This window comes from Arvicanthis niloticus, chromosome 1, assembly GCF_011762505.2.
Source record: "Arvicanthis niloticus isolate mArvNil1 chromosome 1, mArvNil1.pat.X, whole genome shotgun sequence".
Taxonomy (NCBI): domain Eukaryota; kingdom Metazoa; phylum Chordata; class Mammalia; order Rodentia; family Muridae; genus Arvicanthis; species Arvicanthis niloticus.
The window spans coordinates 164,785,351-164,800,670 of NC_047658.1; the positions used below are offsets into that span (position 1 = coordinate 164,785,351).

The 15,320-nt window shown below is 48.7% G+C and overlaps 1 protein-coding gene across 3 annotated transcripts in view; it reads right to left on the bottom strand.

Moving 5' to 3' along the window:
- Hspa12a (heat shock protein family A (Hsp70) member 12A) overlaps positions 1-15,320 on the bottom strand; it is a 156,046-nt gene that overhangs the window by 26,959 nt on the left and 113,767 nt on the right. For all 3 annotated transcript variants that reach the window (XM_034503460.2, XM_034503469.2, XM_034503476.2), the window contains 4 exons: positions 6,461-6,546; positions 5,663-5,787; positions 3,304-3,490; positions 148-252 (listed from right to left, as the gene is read on the bottom strand). In XM_034503460.2, coding sequence (XP_034359351.2) covers positions 148-252; positions 3,304-3,490; positions 5,663-5,787; positions 6,461-6,546 — 503 coding nt within the window. The remainder of the gene's footprint in view (positions 1-147; positions 253-3,303; positions 3,491-5,662; positions 5,788-6,460; positions 6,547-15,320) is intronic.

The following is a 15,320-nucleotide window of genomic DNA, read 5'->3' on the forward strand; positions in this document are numbered from 1 at the left end:
ACAACAACAAAAGAACACACTCGACTGTTCTAACTTCAGAGCCCACATGCTCTCCCCGCAGGCTGTACCTCCGCATGCCTGGCAGGTGCAGCCACCACCCAAGGATGGCCTAACACAAGGCTGACTGCCGCCATCCCTGAACCTTACCTTCAGAGCCTGCTCCTTAAAGTATTGCAGGGCGTAAGCAAAGATCTCAAGGGCTTTGACTTTCTTGCCATTTGCTGCTGTCAGGTCTGTGTCCATGGTGAGGTCCTGGAGGGAGAAAGATGTGATGGCGGTTAAGGGGGAACCGTGCCTTTGGTTTGGGAATTGCTGTTTAGAGACCAATGGAATCCTACTTCCCTATGTTTAGGGAGGCAGAGACAATGGTGTACCCCACCCCCCAAAGGGCCAGGCAGTGATGTCTCCTTATTAAAGCTCTGGGGCTTCTCTGCAGCTCCCACCTTTGCTGTATTCTCCTGCCTTCCCTCCTTTCCCTCCCTTTCTTAGGTCCCCAGGAGCCTCTGGCCAATAGCAAGTCCTGGGAACGGATAGCAGGTGCCAAGCCTGGTGCAATTTACATGCTACTTCCAGACATGGGTCACCCTTGGGAGCTCTGTGACAGCAGCTTAAATCATGCCACTTCACTGCCAAGCGGGATGCTAACACATGGCAACCTCTCCTTCCCCGGCCAGCTGCCAGCCAAGTCACTAAAATAGAAGAGTTCCTATTTTGAGGCCAGTTCTGTCTAATCTGCTGAAAGTCAGGCAGGCATTGCTGCCTCTCTGGCTCTGCCAGAAGCCAAAGCAGCTGCTGTGCATGGTCCTCTGATAGGGGGTTCTGTGCAGAGGCCAGATGGTGGGTGGAAAGAGGTCATCAAAAACATGATGAGCAGGGTCCCCAGGGGAGGGAGGTAAGGTGGGTGGGTGTGGAAGGAAGCCCCTGGACTAACCCACTGATCAGTGTGAGGAACAAATTAATCAGATTGATGTAGGCTAGACAGCCAGGCTTTGCCTTTTTTAGTTTTGAGGCAGGGCCATGAGTTACTAATGGGTTTGAGTGGAACCAACGGTTATATCCTAAACCATCTGCTCATGCTCACTTCTCCCAGCCAGTGCCCCGCTCTCCTGGTGCCCAGCAAAGGTACCCAGCTTCTAGACTCTCGGGCTCAGGGAGGCAGCAGAGTCCCAAGAAGCTACAGTTAGTTCTGCACCTCTATTGCCCTATCCTGACAATCAGCATTGGGTCCCATCTGGAAAAACGTGTGAGTCCTTTTCAGCCAGGAGAAAGCAACCTCGTGTAAGCCTAGAACCCTGGAGGGCTAGGTGCCAGTCGTGGTTTTCCCGCTAGCTCCGTACTGTCTCCTCAAATGCTAATGGAAGCTACCACTCGACTAGAACTTTCCTTCCTCTGGAAACATCATGTATTTACATCACTTTGATCTGTACACTCTCTGTGAACACCATGTTGTAACTGTCTCCATTTTAAAATGGAGAATGAGCAGGCCCTGGTGGTGTGGGCATAAAAGAGCTGGCAAGCTGACCAACTCAGCTACCGCCCAGGCCCAAATCCCGGCCTTTGAGCTGGTTCACCCCAACATCTACCTAATTTTTTAACTGCTGGAGAATATGAAGGGGCTGGTCCTGCAGATCCAGAGCTGCAGGATCTCCATGACACAGGACAACAGGATATCCAAGAGAAGTCCCCATGAGAATTCAGGATTGATGTGTAGCAGAAGCCAGAGGCCTCAAATCAGACCAATGACTCATTGCAGTGAACATCTGCAAGTAAAGTTGTCTGAGCAAAAGAGTGTACTGTTTGACGCACCATGACATACCACAGCTTCCACGGCAAGATGGGATTTTTGTGGGGGGATGTGGGGGAGGAGGTTACAAGGGTGGAGAGCAGATATAGAAGGACTTAGAAATGAATGGGATTTGGGGGCTCATGATATGAAATTCACAAAGAGTCAATTAAAATTATGCAAATGAATTTTTAAAAGGGAAGCACAGTGAGGTCTAGCAAGGTCACATGGCTTGGACTACATGTCTTGGAGGAATCGGGGTGGAACTGAAACCCAAGGCATGTGGCCAGAGTCTAAGGTCTTCATCCAGTTTCCATATTTCCCATGAAGCTTTGGGATAGGGACGCCTGTTTGACCTGGGCAGCTCACAGAACACTGGTTTGCTCAGGGTTTTAGAAGTGAGGCCATTGGTCTGCATTCAGCCCTCTAATGACTATCACTTGAACTTAGCTTCTTGCTACACACACAGAGGGTGGCCTGTCCGTTATTACTGGTTTGTAGAGGAATTTTAATCCAGCAACATGGCTGCTCTGACAAGGGATCACATCCAAAGACTTTCTAGGTCTGTGTGATCTGGCTGGAATGACACAGCTTTAATCCCTGTGGCTGGAATACAGACATGCCCTTAGTGCACACCTTTAATCCCAAACAGTGAAGGTAAAGTTAGTTTGTAGAAAGAAGCAGCTATGTTTGAAAGTGACATCTAATTGAGGGGCAGACAAAGTGACAAATCAGAGAAAGATTTGACAGAATAGTCAGAGAGAATATGCCCAACTCTCACAAGAACAGACAATAAAGAGAGGCAACTTTAGAGAACAGTGCAGAGAGAGGGAGAAGAAGGGAGGGGGAGGGAGAGAGAGAAAGAGAGAGAGACAGAGAGAGAAAGAGAGAGAGAAAGAGAGAGAGTACGCACAAGTAGTTTTACAGAGACAGGTTGCAGATGAGAAATTCAGTCAAAAGCTAAGAGAATGCTTGGAGAAGCATTTGGGCCAAAACAGGCTGAGTTGAACCAGCCAGCCAGAGTTCAGAAAGAGCTAAAAAGGGTAACCTTATCAAATAGTAAGCCTCTGAGACAACAATTATGTCTGGCAAATAAAAGATATTTTTACACTGATTATTACTTCCAAACCGATCAGTTAATAGCCTCAGCCCTAACCCACCTCCCCTACTTGGGTCTTTAGCCACGAGTTGGTCTCAGTGGATAGAGCAGCCCCGATCTCCCAACAACCCCTTGGGCAGCAAGGAGGCAACACCCTACACCCATGTCACAGCTGGGATGGTCTGTAGCCTGTTAGTTTCCTAAACAAAACAGACAATTAAATACCCCCAACAACTTCTGCCCTTTCCCACAGCAGGATGTACTGTGAGCCCACAAATGGATATAAGGAGCTGTGCATTCTAGGCTGTTCCAAGACCTAGTTAGACAGTCATTGATTTCTATTTAGGAGAAACCTGGGGACTCAAGTTGAAGACCGCCCCCCCCCCTGAGGTCCCTTGCTCCCCTAAAGAGGTCAACTCACCCCTGTGGTGTGTAGTTTCATCTTGAACTTCTCCAAGTATAGCCATTGCTTGGCCTCATTGGGGTCCAGGTCATGGTAGAAGTCCCTGGCAGCATACCCAAAGCTGTGGAACTTCCTCTCTGGTGTCAGCAAGATGGTGGTCGGGGTCTTCTGGTTGGAAACACCAGGGTCACCTCCTTCCCATCTCCTGTCACCAAGGAAAAGCAGAAGTTATGGGTCTTTGAAAAACCCCAGTCTAGTCAGCACAGAGGAGCTGAGTACCTACTGTGTGTGTCTGTCACTGATGCGAGTGCTCAGACTCGCTCTGTATCAACTGGTTAACATCTGGTTAACATCCAGACACACCTCAGGAGAGGAGACAAGAACCATGTTCTTACTCAAGACAAGTCTTGCGTTTACCTTTCACTAAGTGTTAACTGAGCAGCTACTATGTGCCACATGCTGGTGACACACGGGCATAGTGTTTATCATGTTTCAACCTTCCAATAAGCCAAAACCTGGTAGGTCATTTATTGTTTTGTTTTTCATTTGCAAGCACTCAGCAGTTGATATGAATACAGAGCTAGCCGGATTCCTCTTCTAAGTAAGACTGGTATGAACAAATGCATCAGGATATGCCTGACCGGATGGAGAGAGGGAGTCAAGGGACATGATCTGAGGGACCAGGGAAGGCAGAAGCAACAACTAACTGGTGGGTCCCAAGAGAGAGGACTGAGAAGAGAGCAATTAGATCTCAGAAGGAAGGTCACCTCAGGCAAAACCTGTGCACATGAGAAGAGCGAGAAGAGCGAGGGATAGGCTGGGACAGCAGTGGAACCAGGCTGGAGAGATCTGTGAATAACGGGGAACAGGCGCAAGTCTAACGACAGATCAGAGATGCTGCTGATGAGCACAAGGCAGGTGTAGAGGTCAGGCCTAGCCTGGGTGGAGCTGAGAGAAACTTAGGAAGAGAGAAAAGAAAGAAGAGAAAGCCAAGCAAGACCAGAGGCAAAGGCAGCTGATGGCTATGGTGATGACAGAGAGCCCAGGGAACCCAGGCAGGGGAGTGACCTGGGGTGCTGGGGAGGAGAGGCACAGGTAGGGAGCATCCGGAAGAAAGAACACATGCATGTAACTGAAGGAGGGGCCCCAGGCAGCTTCCATATCTCAGTGGCAGCCATGATGACAAGATGGCGGTCATCCTGAGGAGGAGACACAAGGGGCAGAGGAGAAAACAGGTGGACAGACACAGACATGCAATGGGGCAGGGCTGGGGTTGGCTCAACCCCAGAGACGTTTCCTTCTCCTGGACAGAAGGAAAAAGAAACGCTAGGGAGATGGGGTGGGAAGGGCAGGTTGCTCAGATTTCTTTTACTCCTTGGGGTTCCTGCCCTCCAGAAGTAAGAGCTGCCAGGAAGCCACACTGTTTCCTTCCCTGCCAAGCCTAGACTTAGGAGCAGCCTTAGTGCCAGACATGAGCCCAGTCCAGCATGGGAGGGAGTAGCTGCCACCCAGGCTGAGTTCCAACCTGTTCTGAGCATCACCGTGTCCAGCATGAAGAGGCCCTCCCAGGGTAGATGTGTGCTTCCCTCTTGAGGGACTTCCACAAAGATAGCTGTGGCGCTGTCTCTGGCCAGACTCCCAGTCAGGTTGCAGGTTCCCCCATAGGCTAAGTGCCTCTGGCTTGCTGCGAGTCACTTTTCAATGACTTTAGACAAATACTAACGTCTCAGTCTGAGATGGATCACTGAATCCCCAGGGACATTGTCCCACTGGACTCCAAGGGCAGAGGAGTAAGTGAGGGCTGGACTGCTTGTGTGCATTAAGGATGCCCCAGGGCATTTCGGCTTCAGGGTCACCAGGCTGAGGTCCACCCTTCTCTGCTTCCCCAGGGGGTGGGTGTTTTCTGCACAGGGAGGAGCTGGCACCTTCCTGCTCACATTTTTTTTGTGTATGCTGATTTACTCTATTGAAAATCTCATTACATTTGCACAAAGAACATGTGAGGCGGATACCTCACATGTCTCTGGAGTGAGGAAACAGGTGTAGCAGGTTCAATAATTGCCTGATGTCACACAGAAAGTGTCTAGCCTTTGGATCATTTCTATCACAGATACTATATAAAGGGACTGCCTGGCTCCCCTCGCCCAGGTCAAACCATGGAATCACCCCAGCTGGGAGTCAATCGTGCTGCACAGCCCCTCCCTAAACTATGTAAGAGTTAACCTGATGGGTTGACAGATGAGAACTTGTAGTCTGGACCTTGGTAAGTAGCAGAGTCTAGACCTGAATCAGAGCGCTCTCCTGTAGACGGGTGACTAGCCTACCACACAAGTGTGGTGCCCAGGTCACCTGGTGCCCCTCCCCCTGCCACACTCACCTCATCACATGGATACATTCTGGCTCCTTGGTAAAGCTGTAGGCATAGCCACTGGACGTGGTCCCAAAGTCGATGGCCACCACCACGAGAAAGGTCTGCTGCTCAGACACGGGGTCAGCATCGTTCTGCAAGTGCATGGGGTGACACAGGTGAGGGCCAGGCCTTGCCTTCAGGAGGAAACCACCCTGCCCAGTTTGGCATTCACTGCAGGCAGACCACCCTGCTCAAGCAGGTCAGCCCCAGCTCCCACTGGAGACGAGAGGCTCGAAGAGAAATGTGAACAGCTCTGACTGGCTGAGGGTGCCCCCTGCAGATGCTTCCCTTCATCAGCTGAGCATACTGGCTAAGTATGGAAATACTACAACAGGGCAGAAGCCCAGACAAGTGTTTCCTTGTGCAGACATCACCTTCCCACTACTGCAGAACCCCTGCCACCACTTTAGGCTCTCAAGAGCAGATCCTCATGTCTGCTCACACCACTCTCCAGGCTGGTGCCTCTGCAAACATCAGGCACACCTCAGAAAGCTTTTCCAGGCCCAGGATAGGAAGCAGGCTTGGCAGAATGCATTTGCTTCCACCACATCAATGTGCACACAACAGGGGGGATGTGAGGGGCTGCCTAGCAAAGGCAACTGGCACATGCACACATACACACACACTCGCACACACACATGCACACACAAACATACACATACAAACACACTCACACATGCACTCACACAAACACACGCACACATACTTACACACGCATACATTCACACACATACACATTCACATATACTCACACATATTTCTTACCAAGATATGGGAAGGGGACAGGGGTGTTATTCCTGTGTCCCCGAGACTCCGTGCTGGAGATGAATATGCAGATGTGGGGGCCGTTTCTAAAAGGAAAGACAAGAATTAGCTTCTTAAAAGTGATGCAGGCCAGCCCAGGGAACAGAAAAGAGGCCAGTGTGACACACACACACACACACACACACACACACACATTCTAAAAAGTCTGCTACCAGACTTTACAGGGTAGTTCCCAGCCAGGAAGGCAGGATGCTCCTGCCCGGCCCAGTACCCCTTGTGCTTGGCCTTTAGAACTTGAACAACTGGAAGTCCTACCCCTTTTCTCTAAGCGACCACCAGGCCTGTCACCACCAACCTCACCTCTACCCCCATTAAACAGGAGATACTGCTCCAATCCTAGAAGAGGTCAGCTCTGGGCCGATGCTCGGTAATGCAGACTCCACAGTGGACCAGCGCAACCAGAGTCATGTGCAGGAGAATATGGTCCTCTGAAGAAAGCACTTACCTTTGTCAGGGCAGCTGTGACAGCTTGCAGGAGCCCACCCCAATGAGAGCACAGTCCCTCATAGAACAAGGAATTGGGGGGGTGTCACAGGACCCTCACCTGAGACTCCAGTCTTTCCTCCCAGTATTGCATATGATTTTGCTTTAATTACAGTAGCCTTGAAGACTGGGGAAGCGCTGGAATAGACAGGCTGAGGAACATTATAGAAGTGGCTCCTCTTGTGTAGCCATGGAGAAGCCATCATCCCATGCTGGGTGTAGATTTTCTAGTGTGGCTGCTTCATGGACACCCATGTTCCTGTAAGCAACCCCCTCTCTCATGCTCTGTGTGCCCAATAACCTCATTGGTTCCCCCAGTCTGACCTTTAGAGGAACCATGTCACTGAAACTTCATAACAGAGAGATTGCTTATGTCTCCCCATGGAGGAAATTATTGCAATGGAGAAGATAGGCCAGTTCTCAGGTATTCTGGAAGAGCATCTACATACAGCCCAAAGGTTGCCAAAGGTATAGAGGGCACACTCTACCCCAGGCCTAACAATTCTTGTCCATGGAATATGGAACATGAGAGTAGTTCCCAGGGACAGCACCCAATGACTGACTGACACATCATCTGCCCTTTCCATGGCACAAGGCCCTCCAGAGTGCAGTGAAATCACATCTTCAGGGATGCTGGAGGTTTCTGACATTCAGGAGGAAAAAGTAGCAGTCAAAGGTTGCTAGGCTAGCTGCCCTGGCCCCGGGACAAATCCCTATAAGGGATACTAAGTCAGAGAGAAGGACCATGGCAAAGTGGCATAAATGTCTTGTTGCCCTGGCCCTTGCCTTGTTGCAATGATTCAGGTACAGACATTTGTCTGGAGCAGTTTCGGGGATCCCCAAGGACAAGACATACTGTCCCTGGTCCATGCTTGAAAGCTCCACAGTGCCCCCAGTGCCCACTGCTCCGGGCTGGCAGGGCCCCAAAGCAACCAAGCAAAGACTTGTTAACAGAAGCTGTCAGCCAATCAGGGAGACAACAGCCAGATGCTGCATGCCTACCAGTACCAGGGGCCAGGCACTGCTCTGGAAACCCTGCTAGTTTAGTACACAGCTTAATTCCATGTAGGTGGTAGATGGGTTGGCTCTATCTGGGAAAGGCTCTCCTCTCTGGGGAAGCATGAGGAATAATTCCATCTGCTAAATCGCTTTGTGTTAATCCCAGCCTCTTGCAGAATTGCTTTTTTCTGCTCAGTGGGAATTCAAACAGCATTATTCCCGTGGCTCTCCAGCAGGCTGAGGGGTGGAACAGATCATGAACAAGAGAATGTGAAGTCTCTTATCAGCAAGTCACTTCCTATCTGGGCTCCTGGCCTTTCTCTTTCCCAGAATGCTCCGTGAAGTTAGGAGAATATGGTCAGCTTCATTAGCCACCAGAGAAATGTAGATTAAAACTATGACATCAGGTGTGGTGGTGCACACCATAAATTCGAGCACCTGGGAGGCAGAGACAGGTGAATCTCTGCGTTTGAAGCCAACTGGTCCAACAAAAATTACACTGAGATGCTACTTCACATCCACAAGGGTGACTATAATTTTTAAAAGGAAAGAAAAACAAGTACAGAAATTGGAAGTCTGGTGCCTCGCTGGTGAGATGCAAATGGGCCCCCTGCTGTGAAAGCGGTTTGCCTGCTCCTCGAAATGTCATATGTAGAATCCATATGTTGTATCCATATGTAGAATCCATATGTAGAATCATATGTAGATCCAGCAACGTAACTGGTAGAGACTTGGAACCGGACTCACAGAGAGACTTGTATGTGAACGCTCACTGCAGCAGCATTCACAATGACCAAGACTGGAAACACACCCATGTGTCCATCCACAGAGGAACCGAGGTTCACCAACACAGCAGATAGTATCGGGAACGGAGCAACCACGTGCAAAGCCGACAACATTCCTACACACACCGTGACACCAGTGAGCCAGGAAACATGGAAATAAGACAGACATGGAATACTATGTAATTTTGCTTGTGTGAACTATCCTGAACAGAAGAGTCCAAAGGGACACAAAGGAGGTGAAAGGTGACCAGGGGTTTTTGCTTCAGAAGCGCAGAGATCCTGACTGGGACAATGAAGAGATTTGGAAATAGCAATGCTTGTGGCAGGCACACTGTTGTTAACATAAACCATGCTGCTCGTTAATTGTGCATTAAACATAAAATTGTTTCAATGGGAAGCTCTGTGTCCCATATACTCTACCATAATAAAAATATCATTAAGCACCCATGTAACTCAGCCAGAGGAATGCTTGCGTAGGACACACAAAGCCCTGGGATTGACCCCCAGCACCACAGAGTGACCCACACCTGTAATCCCAGCACTGTGAAAGTAGAGGCAGGAGGATGAGCTGTTCAAGGTCATCCCCAGGTTATATAGGGAGTTTAAGGGCAGCCTGGGCTACCTAAGGCCTTGTCTAACAACAAAACTTATCCTGCTTTTCAGAGGACAGTCTTTCCTGTTCCTATTAGTACTCGTGTCCTGCTGCTCTTAAAAAGACAGTGAGGTAAACTTGGCTCCTCAGCTAGCCCGCAAAACACCCCAGCTTTGCTCAGTTCCAAGCACAGGGAAACTCTTTTTATAAAAGCCGGAGGACTCTGTGCCTCCACACTGGGGCCCAGCCAGGCAACCCTTCCCCTGGTTGAGGATGGTTGCATCCTATACAAAGCCCCTGGGCAATCTCAGGCAAGTTGCCATCCACCCAGGAGCTACCCTCTCTCCACCTGCTACCTTGAAGGCCTGAGGCCATGTGTCCACATTTGCACAGAAGGTCTTGGAAGGTATCAAACATCTAATTGCCCAGAAAATCTGGTGTTGGCAATTAGCAAACAAGCTTCATGCATAGGGGCTGCACACACCCTGCTGCCTCCTAGTCCTGATTACCTTGTCACTCCATCCTTCTCAAGCTTTGTTTGTCCTGTGACATGCAGAACAGCACACGACCCATCGAGCCACGCATTGAACACACACATGCCTTGGGACCTCAGGGGACATCAGGATACACTGAGGACAAAAACCAAGGATGGGGGAGGCAGTTCCCATCCTCCCCTCCCCCGACACATATGGCACGGTATTGAACAAATCATTTGACTTGCTGATCACTTTCCAGGCCGAGAGGCAGCGGAACTTCATGGACTTCTTCCATCAGGAATTAAGTCAGCTGCACTGTGCAGATTTCAAAGGGATCTGCCTAGCTGGGGAGGGTGGAGCGTGGAGCGGCGACATTCTCATAGATAGGTGCAAAATCAAGTCTTAAACTTCGTGGGGAAATGGAATAGCCCTACTGTGTTCCCTGAGAGGGGTACAGAGGAAAGCTTAATTCTGCTGCGCTGGCCTCTCCAATCAGCACCTCCTTCTTTCGTGCTGTATACAAGTCACAATAACTAAGACAGTGGAGCTCGAAATCTTTCCCGATAGATAGAAGATAACAGGCAAGAGTCTACGAGAGGCTAAGGTTACAGGGAACAAGAGTGTTTCTCTGGCTTTTGTTTAGACAAAGGAAATGCCAGGTGCCACCAGTTCATGCTGTACAGTGACAGCTCCATAGGACACAAACTCGGACAATAAACAATCGTGACGCCAAAAGCTCAACCTGTGGGAAGTTTTCTACTAATGGCCTTGGAAGAAAAGAAAATGTAGGTTCAGCTGTAGAAACAGGGACGGAGACGGCTGCAACGCAGATTAGAGGGAGATGCCTTACCAGGAAGGTGGCCGGGGCAGAGCTGAAAAGCCTAGGAATCTGTAGAAATACATGCCCGTGTTCCCATTCCCACTTGATCACACAGAAACCGTCCAAGGCCTGTCCCATAACACCCTGGGTGGATTGGGTTTCTGTGGCCATGACAGAATACCTGAGATTATCAGCTGAGAAGGCAGAGTGGTTTATCTTTAAGCTATATCTCAGAGGATTGACTCTGATGGCTTGACCCTGTTGCTTTGGGCCTGTGGTGGATACAATCATGGTGAGAACAAGTGGTGGAGGAAATCCACTCACCTCCTCTAGGTCAGAAAATACAGACAGACAGACAGACAGACACCACACATACTACACACAGACACATAGACCATATACACACACACACAAACACACACACACCACACACTACACATACCACACAGATACCACCCACATAGTAGACATACATACCATACATACACACACCACACACATTCCACACATACTCCACATACATACCACAAATACACTACACATACATACTATACACACACATACACACACTACACATACACCCACTTCACACACACACACACACCACACACATACTACATACACATATACTCTACACAAACATGCACTTCACATACACACACACCATACACACACACCCTACAAACACACTACACATACACACCAGACACTCCACACACATACACCACAAACATACTACACACACACACCAGACACTCCACACACATACACCACATTCTACACATACACATACATACCACACACACAAGCACTCTACACATATACTCCACACACACACTCCACACACACATACTACACACACACAAACACCACATACACATACTACACACACACACTATACACACACACACACACACACACACACAGGTGCAGGGGAGGGAAAGGATCTCAGTATCTCCTTCAAAGACCCCATGTGACCTAACTTCCCCGAAGCAGGTTGCACCTCTCACAAGTTCCACAGTCTCCAGTAGCTTTGGTAGGAACAATAGAGGGATCATACAGTTTTAAGCCACAGAAGTTAGAAAGGCAGGGACCATTTCAAAGACGCAAACCATCAACTGCAAAGCCCTGGCAAGGCTAAGGGGAAGTGACTTTGGTGCTCTCTTGTGAATGGAGATTTAAACATCGAGTGAGTTTCCTACATCACTAATTTTAGATAACTTTTTTTTTGTGGTACTAAGAACTGAACCTAGAGTCTCACAAATGCCAAAAGCGCTCTCCCACTGAGCTGTAGAGTCAGCCCATCCTAGACAAGTGTCTTAGATAACTTAGTATCACCTCGGTCTTATGCAACCAGGTATGAAGACGATCTCTTTTTATAAAATACTTTGGAGAATATAATATCAGGTTAAGAACGGTGTTTGTTGGTTCACTTAAAATGACTTTTGCAGCACAGAAGGGTACGGGAAATCAAAGTATTTATGCAGCAAAGTAAGAGATGAACAGATAGAAGTACCCTGAACCAACGAGTCTCCTGCTACTAGACTCTTCAGAACCTGAGCCTGGCAGTGGGGAGCAGCTAGTTAGCTTAACCCTCATGACTTCTCTTAATGGCTAGGGATTAAAATGTGGGCTTCATCTGGCCCCAGCTACAAATGCAAGGCACGTAAAAATAGGTCACACTTTATCTGCTCCCCGCTCTAATGGCTTTCATCAGAGCGGGCACTCTTAAGATGAAAATAAATAAACGAAGCCTTGAGAAGGGAGTCGTAATTCATAAACTTGCTTGTTGCCCTTGTCTCCGTGGGGGACATTAGTCAGCAAATGGCAGCGAGCAGACTTCCCCACAGTGCGAGGTACATGGAAATCGATCTCACGCCATAAATGCAATGCTTTTAAAGACGAAGATGGAGCCACTGGGCTGGCCTTACGCTGCAGAGCTGCAGACTCGTGTGAGATGTGACAGGCGGCCTCATCACACAGGCTTTCCTCCCTGAAGAGCTCTCTTTGTGCTGACTTTCGGATTTATGTTTTTACTACATAAATGGTCCTTTCCAAAGACCATTTGGAAAGTTTTTTTAAGGTTCACAACTTTAAAAATTATACCTATCTGTCTGTCTATCTATATCTGTATCTGTATCTATATCTGTATCTGTATCTGCTGTATCTGTATCTGTATCTATCTATATCTATCTATAGCTACCATATCTATACCTATATTCTGTTTCTTCTTTCCTGAGATGACATGTATTTGCCTAAATCACAACCTCTGTGCAGAAGCCGGCTCTTTCTCTCCTTACACACCATCTTTGCAGTATCATCTTGAAAAACTGATCTGCTCAAGGTCGTGTGTAGGGTACTGGAAAATGTCTTTTGGGAAGGATAAAAAAAACCTCTTTTATTGCTCTGGAACAGGCTTCATGGCTAGCTGAACTAATGCATTATACCAAGCTGAAGTCCCATCTCAGTAAATAATTGATGTTTTTTTTTTTTTAATTAGCATGGTTGATGTCCAGAGTAAATGGAAATTTTATTATCGTGAGCAGGGAGACCCTTTCGCTACAGAGAACCCTGAGTATACAATAACTGCTCTCCAGATCCACGTCATAGTTATGGGAATGAGTACTCCATGACTGAAACTGAAGTATCTCCAGTGTGGGCTGACTGGAGACTGTGACAATGGCCTGCGTCTTCTAGCAATCCCCCCTGCTTTCTGGACAGTCCAAGAGAGGGGGGAATAGTGAGGTTTCCCCAGTCAGTGAGTTCCCAGAGACACTCAGCTGGGCAGCGCACTTTCTCCTTTTACGCCCAGGTTCAAACACGGGTTCCTCAGCCTTCAACTTATGCCTCGGCATGTGCAGGCAACTCCTAGGTGAGGAAATGCCTTCTAGACCAACAGCTTGCATAAATCAGACTCAGAAACCATTTGTCACCTGGCCACCAGCACCCTACGTTTAGAGACTCTTCACATGCTGTCTCAAGATAGTTCTGTCCACTGGCTTCCTCTCATGGATTCTGTTGCACGCGCTGAGGTCTGGTCTTGCTTCCTGTATGATTCCCCTGGCACCTGACATGTCACAGGGTTGCAAGTGTTGGATAGTTGAGTAGCTGGATGGACTGGTGAATGGATAGACAAATAGACTGAAAAGCAGATAGATTGTGTGTGTGTGTGTGTGTGTGTGTGTGTGTGTGTGTGTGTGTGTGTTGGTTAGGGTTAATGGTCGGCTTCATGGAATCTATAATCATCTTGTCTTGCCTCTGGACATGCCTGAAAGCAGTGATCTTGATTGTCCTAATGGAGGTGGGAAGGCCAGCTCCACTGTGGGTGGCACTATCCCTTGGCTGCGACCCTGTGATGTGTCAGTGGAGAAATGGAGCTGAGTAAGCAGCACTCATCACCGCTCTCTGCTTCCTGACTGGATACAATGTAACCAGATGTTTCAAGCTCCTGCTGCCACGATTCCCCTGAACCCTCCGGCTCTGAGCCAGAATAAAGTCTTTCTTCCTTAAGCTGCTTTGTCAGGGTGTTTCGTCATAGCAACAGAAAAAGACACTAAAACAGATGGACAGACAGATATTATATGTGCCCAGGAGTGGACCTGGTGACTATTATCCACAGACTTGTGGCAACAATGAGGTCATTCGCAACTGAGGCTCCAACCTCTCAGTCAGTGTATTAGGAATGCACCTGCCAGGTTGCCACTAAAATGCAGAATCAACTCTCAAATCAGCCAGATATGCCTCTTTCCTCAGACGCCCCTCTCGCCAGAGGAACCATCATCGTTCCCAGACAAGGAAGGTCCTCCCCACCCTCTCTCTCTCCATCCCTAAGCCCCATTATTTCTGTTTCTAACACCTCTCATTTCTTACTTCACACTCTGCAAAGTAACCACAGTCTTGCTCCAGACCCTCTTGGCCTTGATCTTAGATCCTGCTTGGGCCTAGCAGTGCAAGCCATACTCACCTTGCAGTCAGAGCCCTCTGGTCAGAGCTCAGGTCCCTCCGCTTCAGCAATCCTGTCAGGGACTTCCAAATGTCTAGTCCAATGAGGGAGAGCCCTGCCCACTGGTAGCTCTGATGCTTCAAAACCTACCAGCCTCCAAATACGGCCTCTTCTGCCCTATGTCTGGCCACACCACATCTACCCAAGGATCCCAGAACACTCTGCCTGACTGGTTCCTCTGCACAGGAGAGTATCCCTACTTCTTTAGCAAGACAACCCTGCTCTGTCCTCCAGGCTCCATTCCCCCAAGTCAGCCCTTTTTGTTTGGATACCAAACAAAGAAAGGACTCTGCTCATCTGTGCTTGGCAAGGGACTAGCAACATTCAGGTGCCAGCAGTGTTAACCTGGGTTTCTCTAAGAAACAATCACAAGGAAAATGCAAGGGTTAGGGACATGGATCAGAGGTTCTCAGCCTGGTGGGCATTAGCGCTCCCTGGAGGGCTTATTACAGTGGCGGCTTCAGCACACCCCACTCTTCCAACAGGTCTGAGGCTCTAAATGTGAGCCCACAGGGAGTTAGTACCCAGTGCCTGACTATATCCCAGAGATCAACTGCTACAGCTTTAAAGAATTCAAAACACATCAATGACAGGGACAGGGACTGCAACCTCTGGACTCTTCCAGGATCATATTTTTTTTTT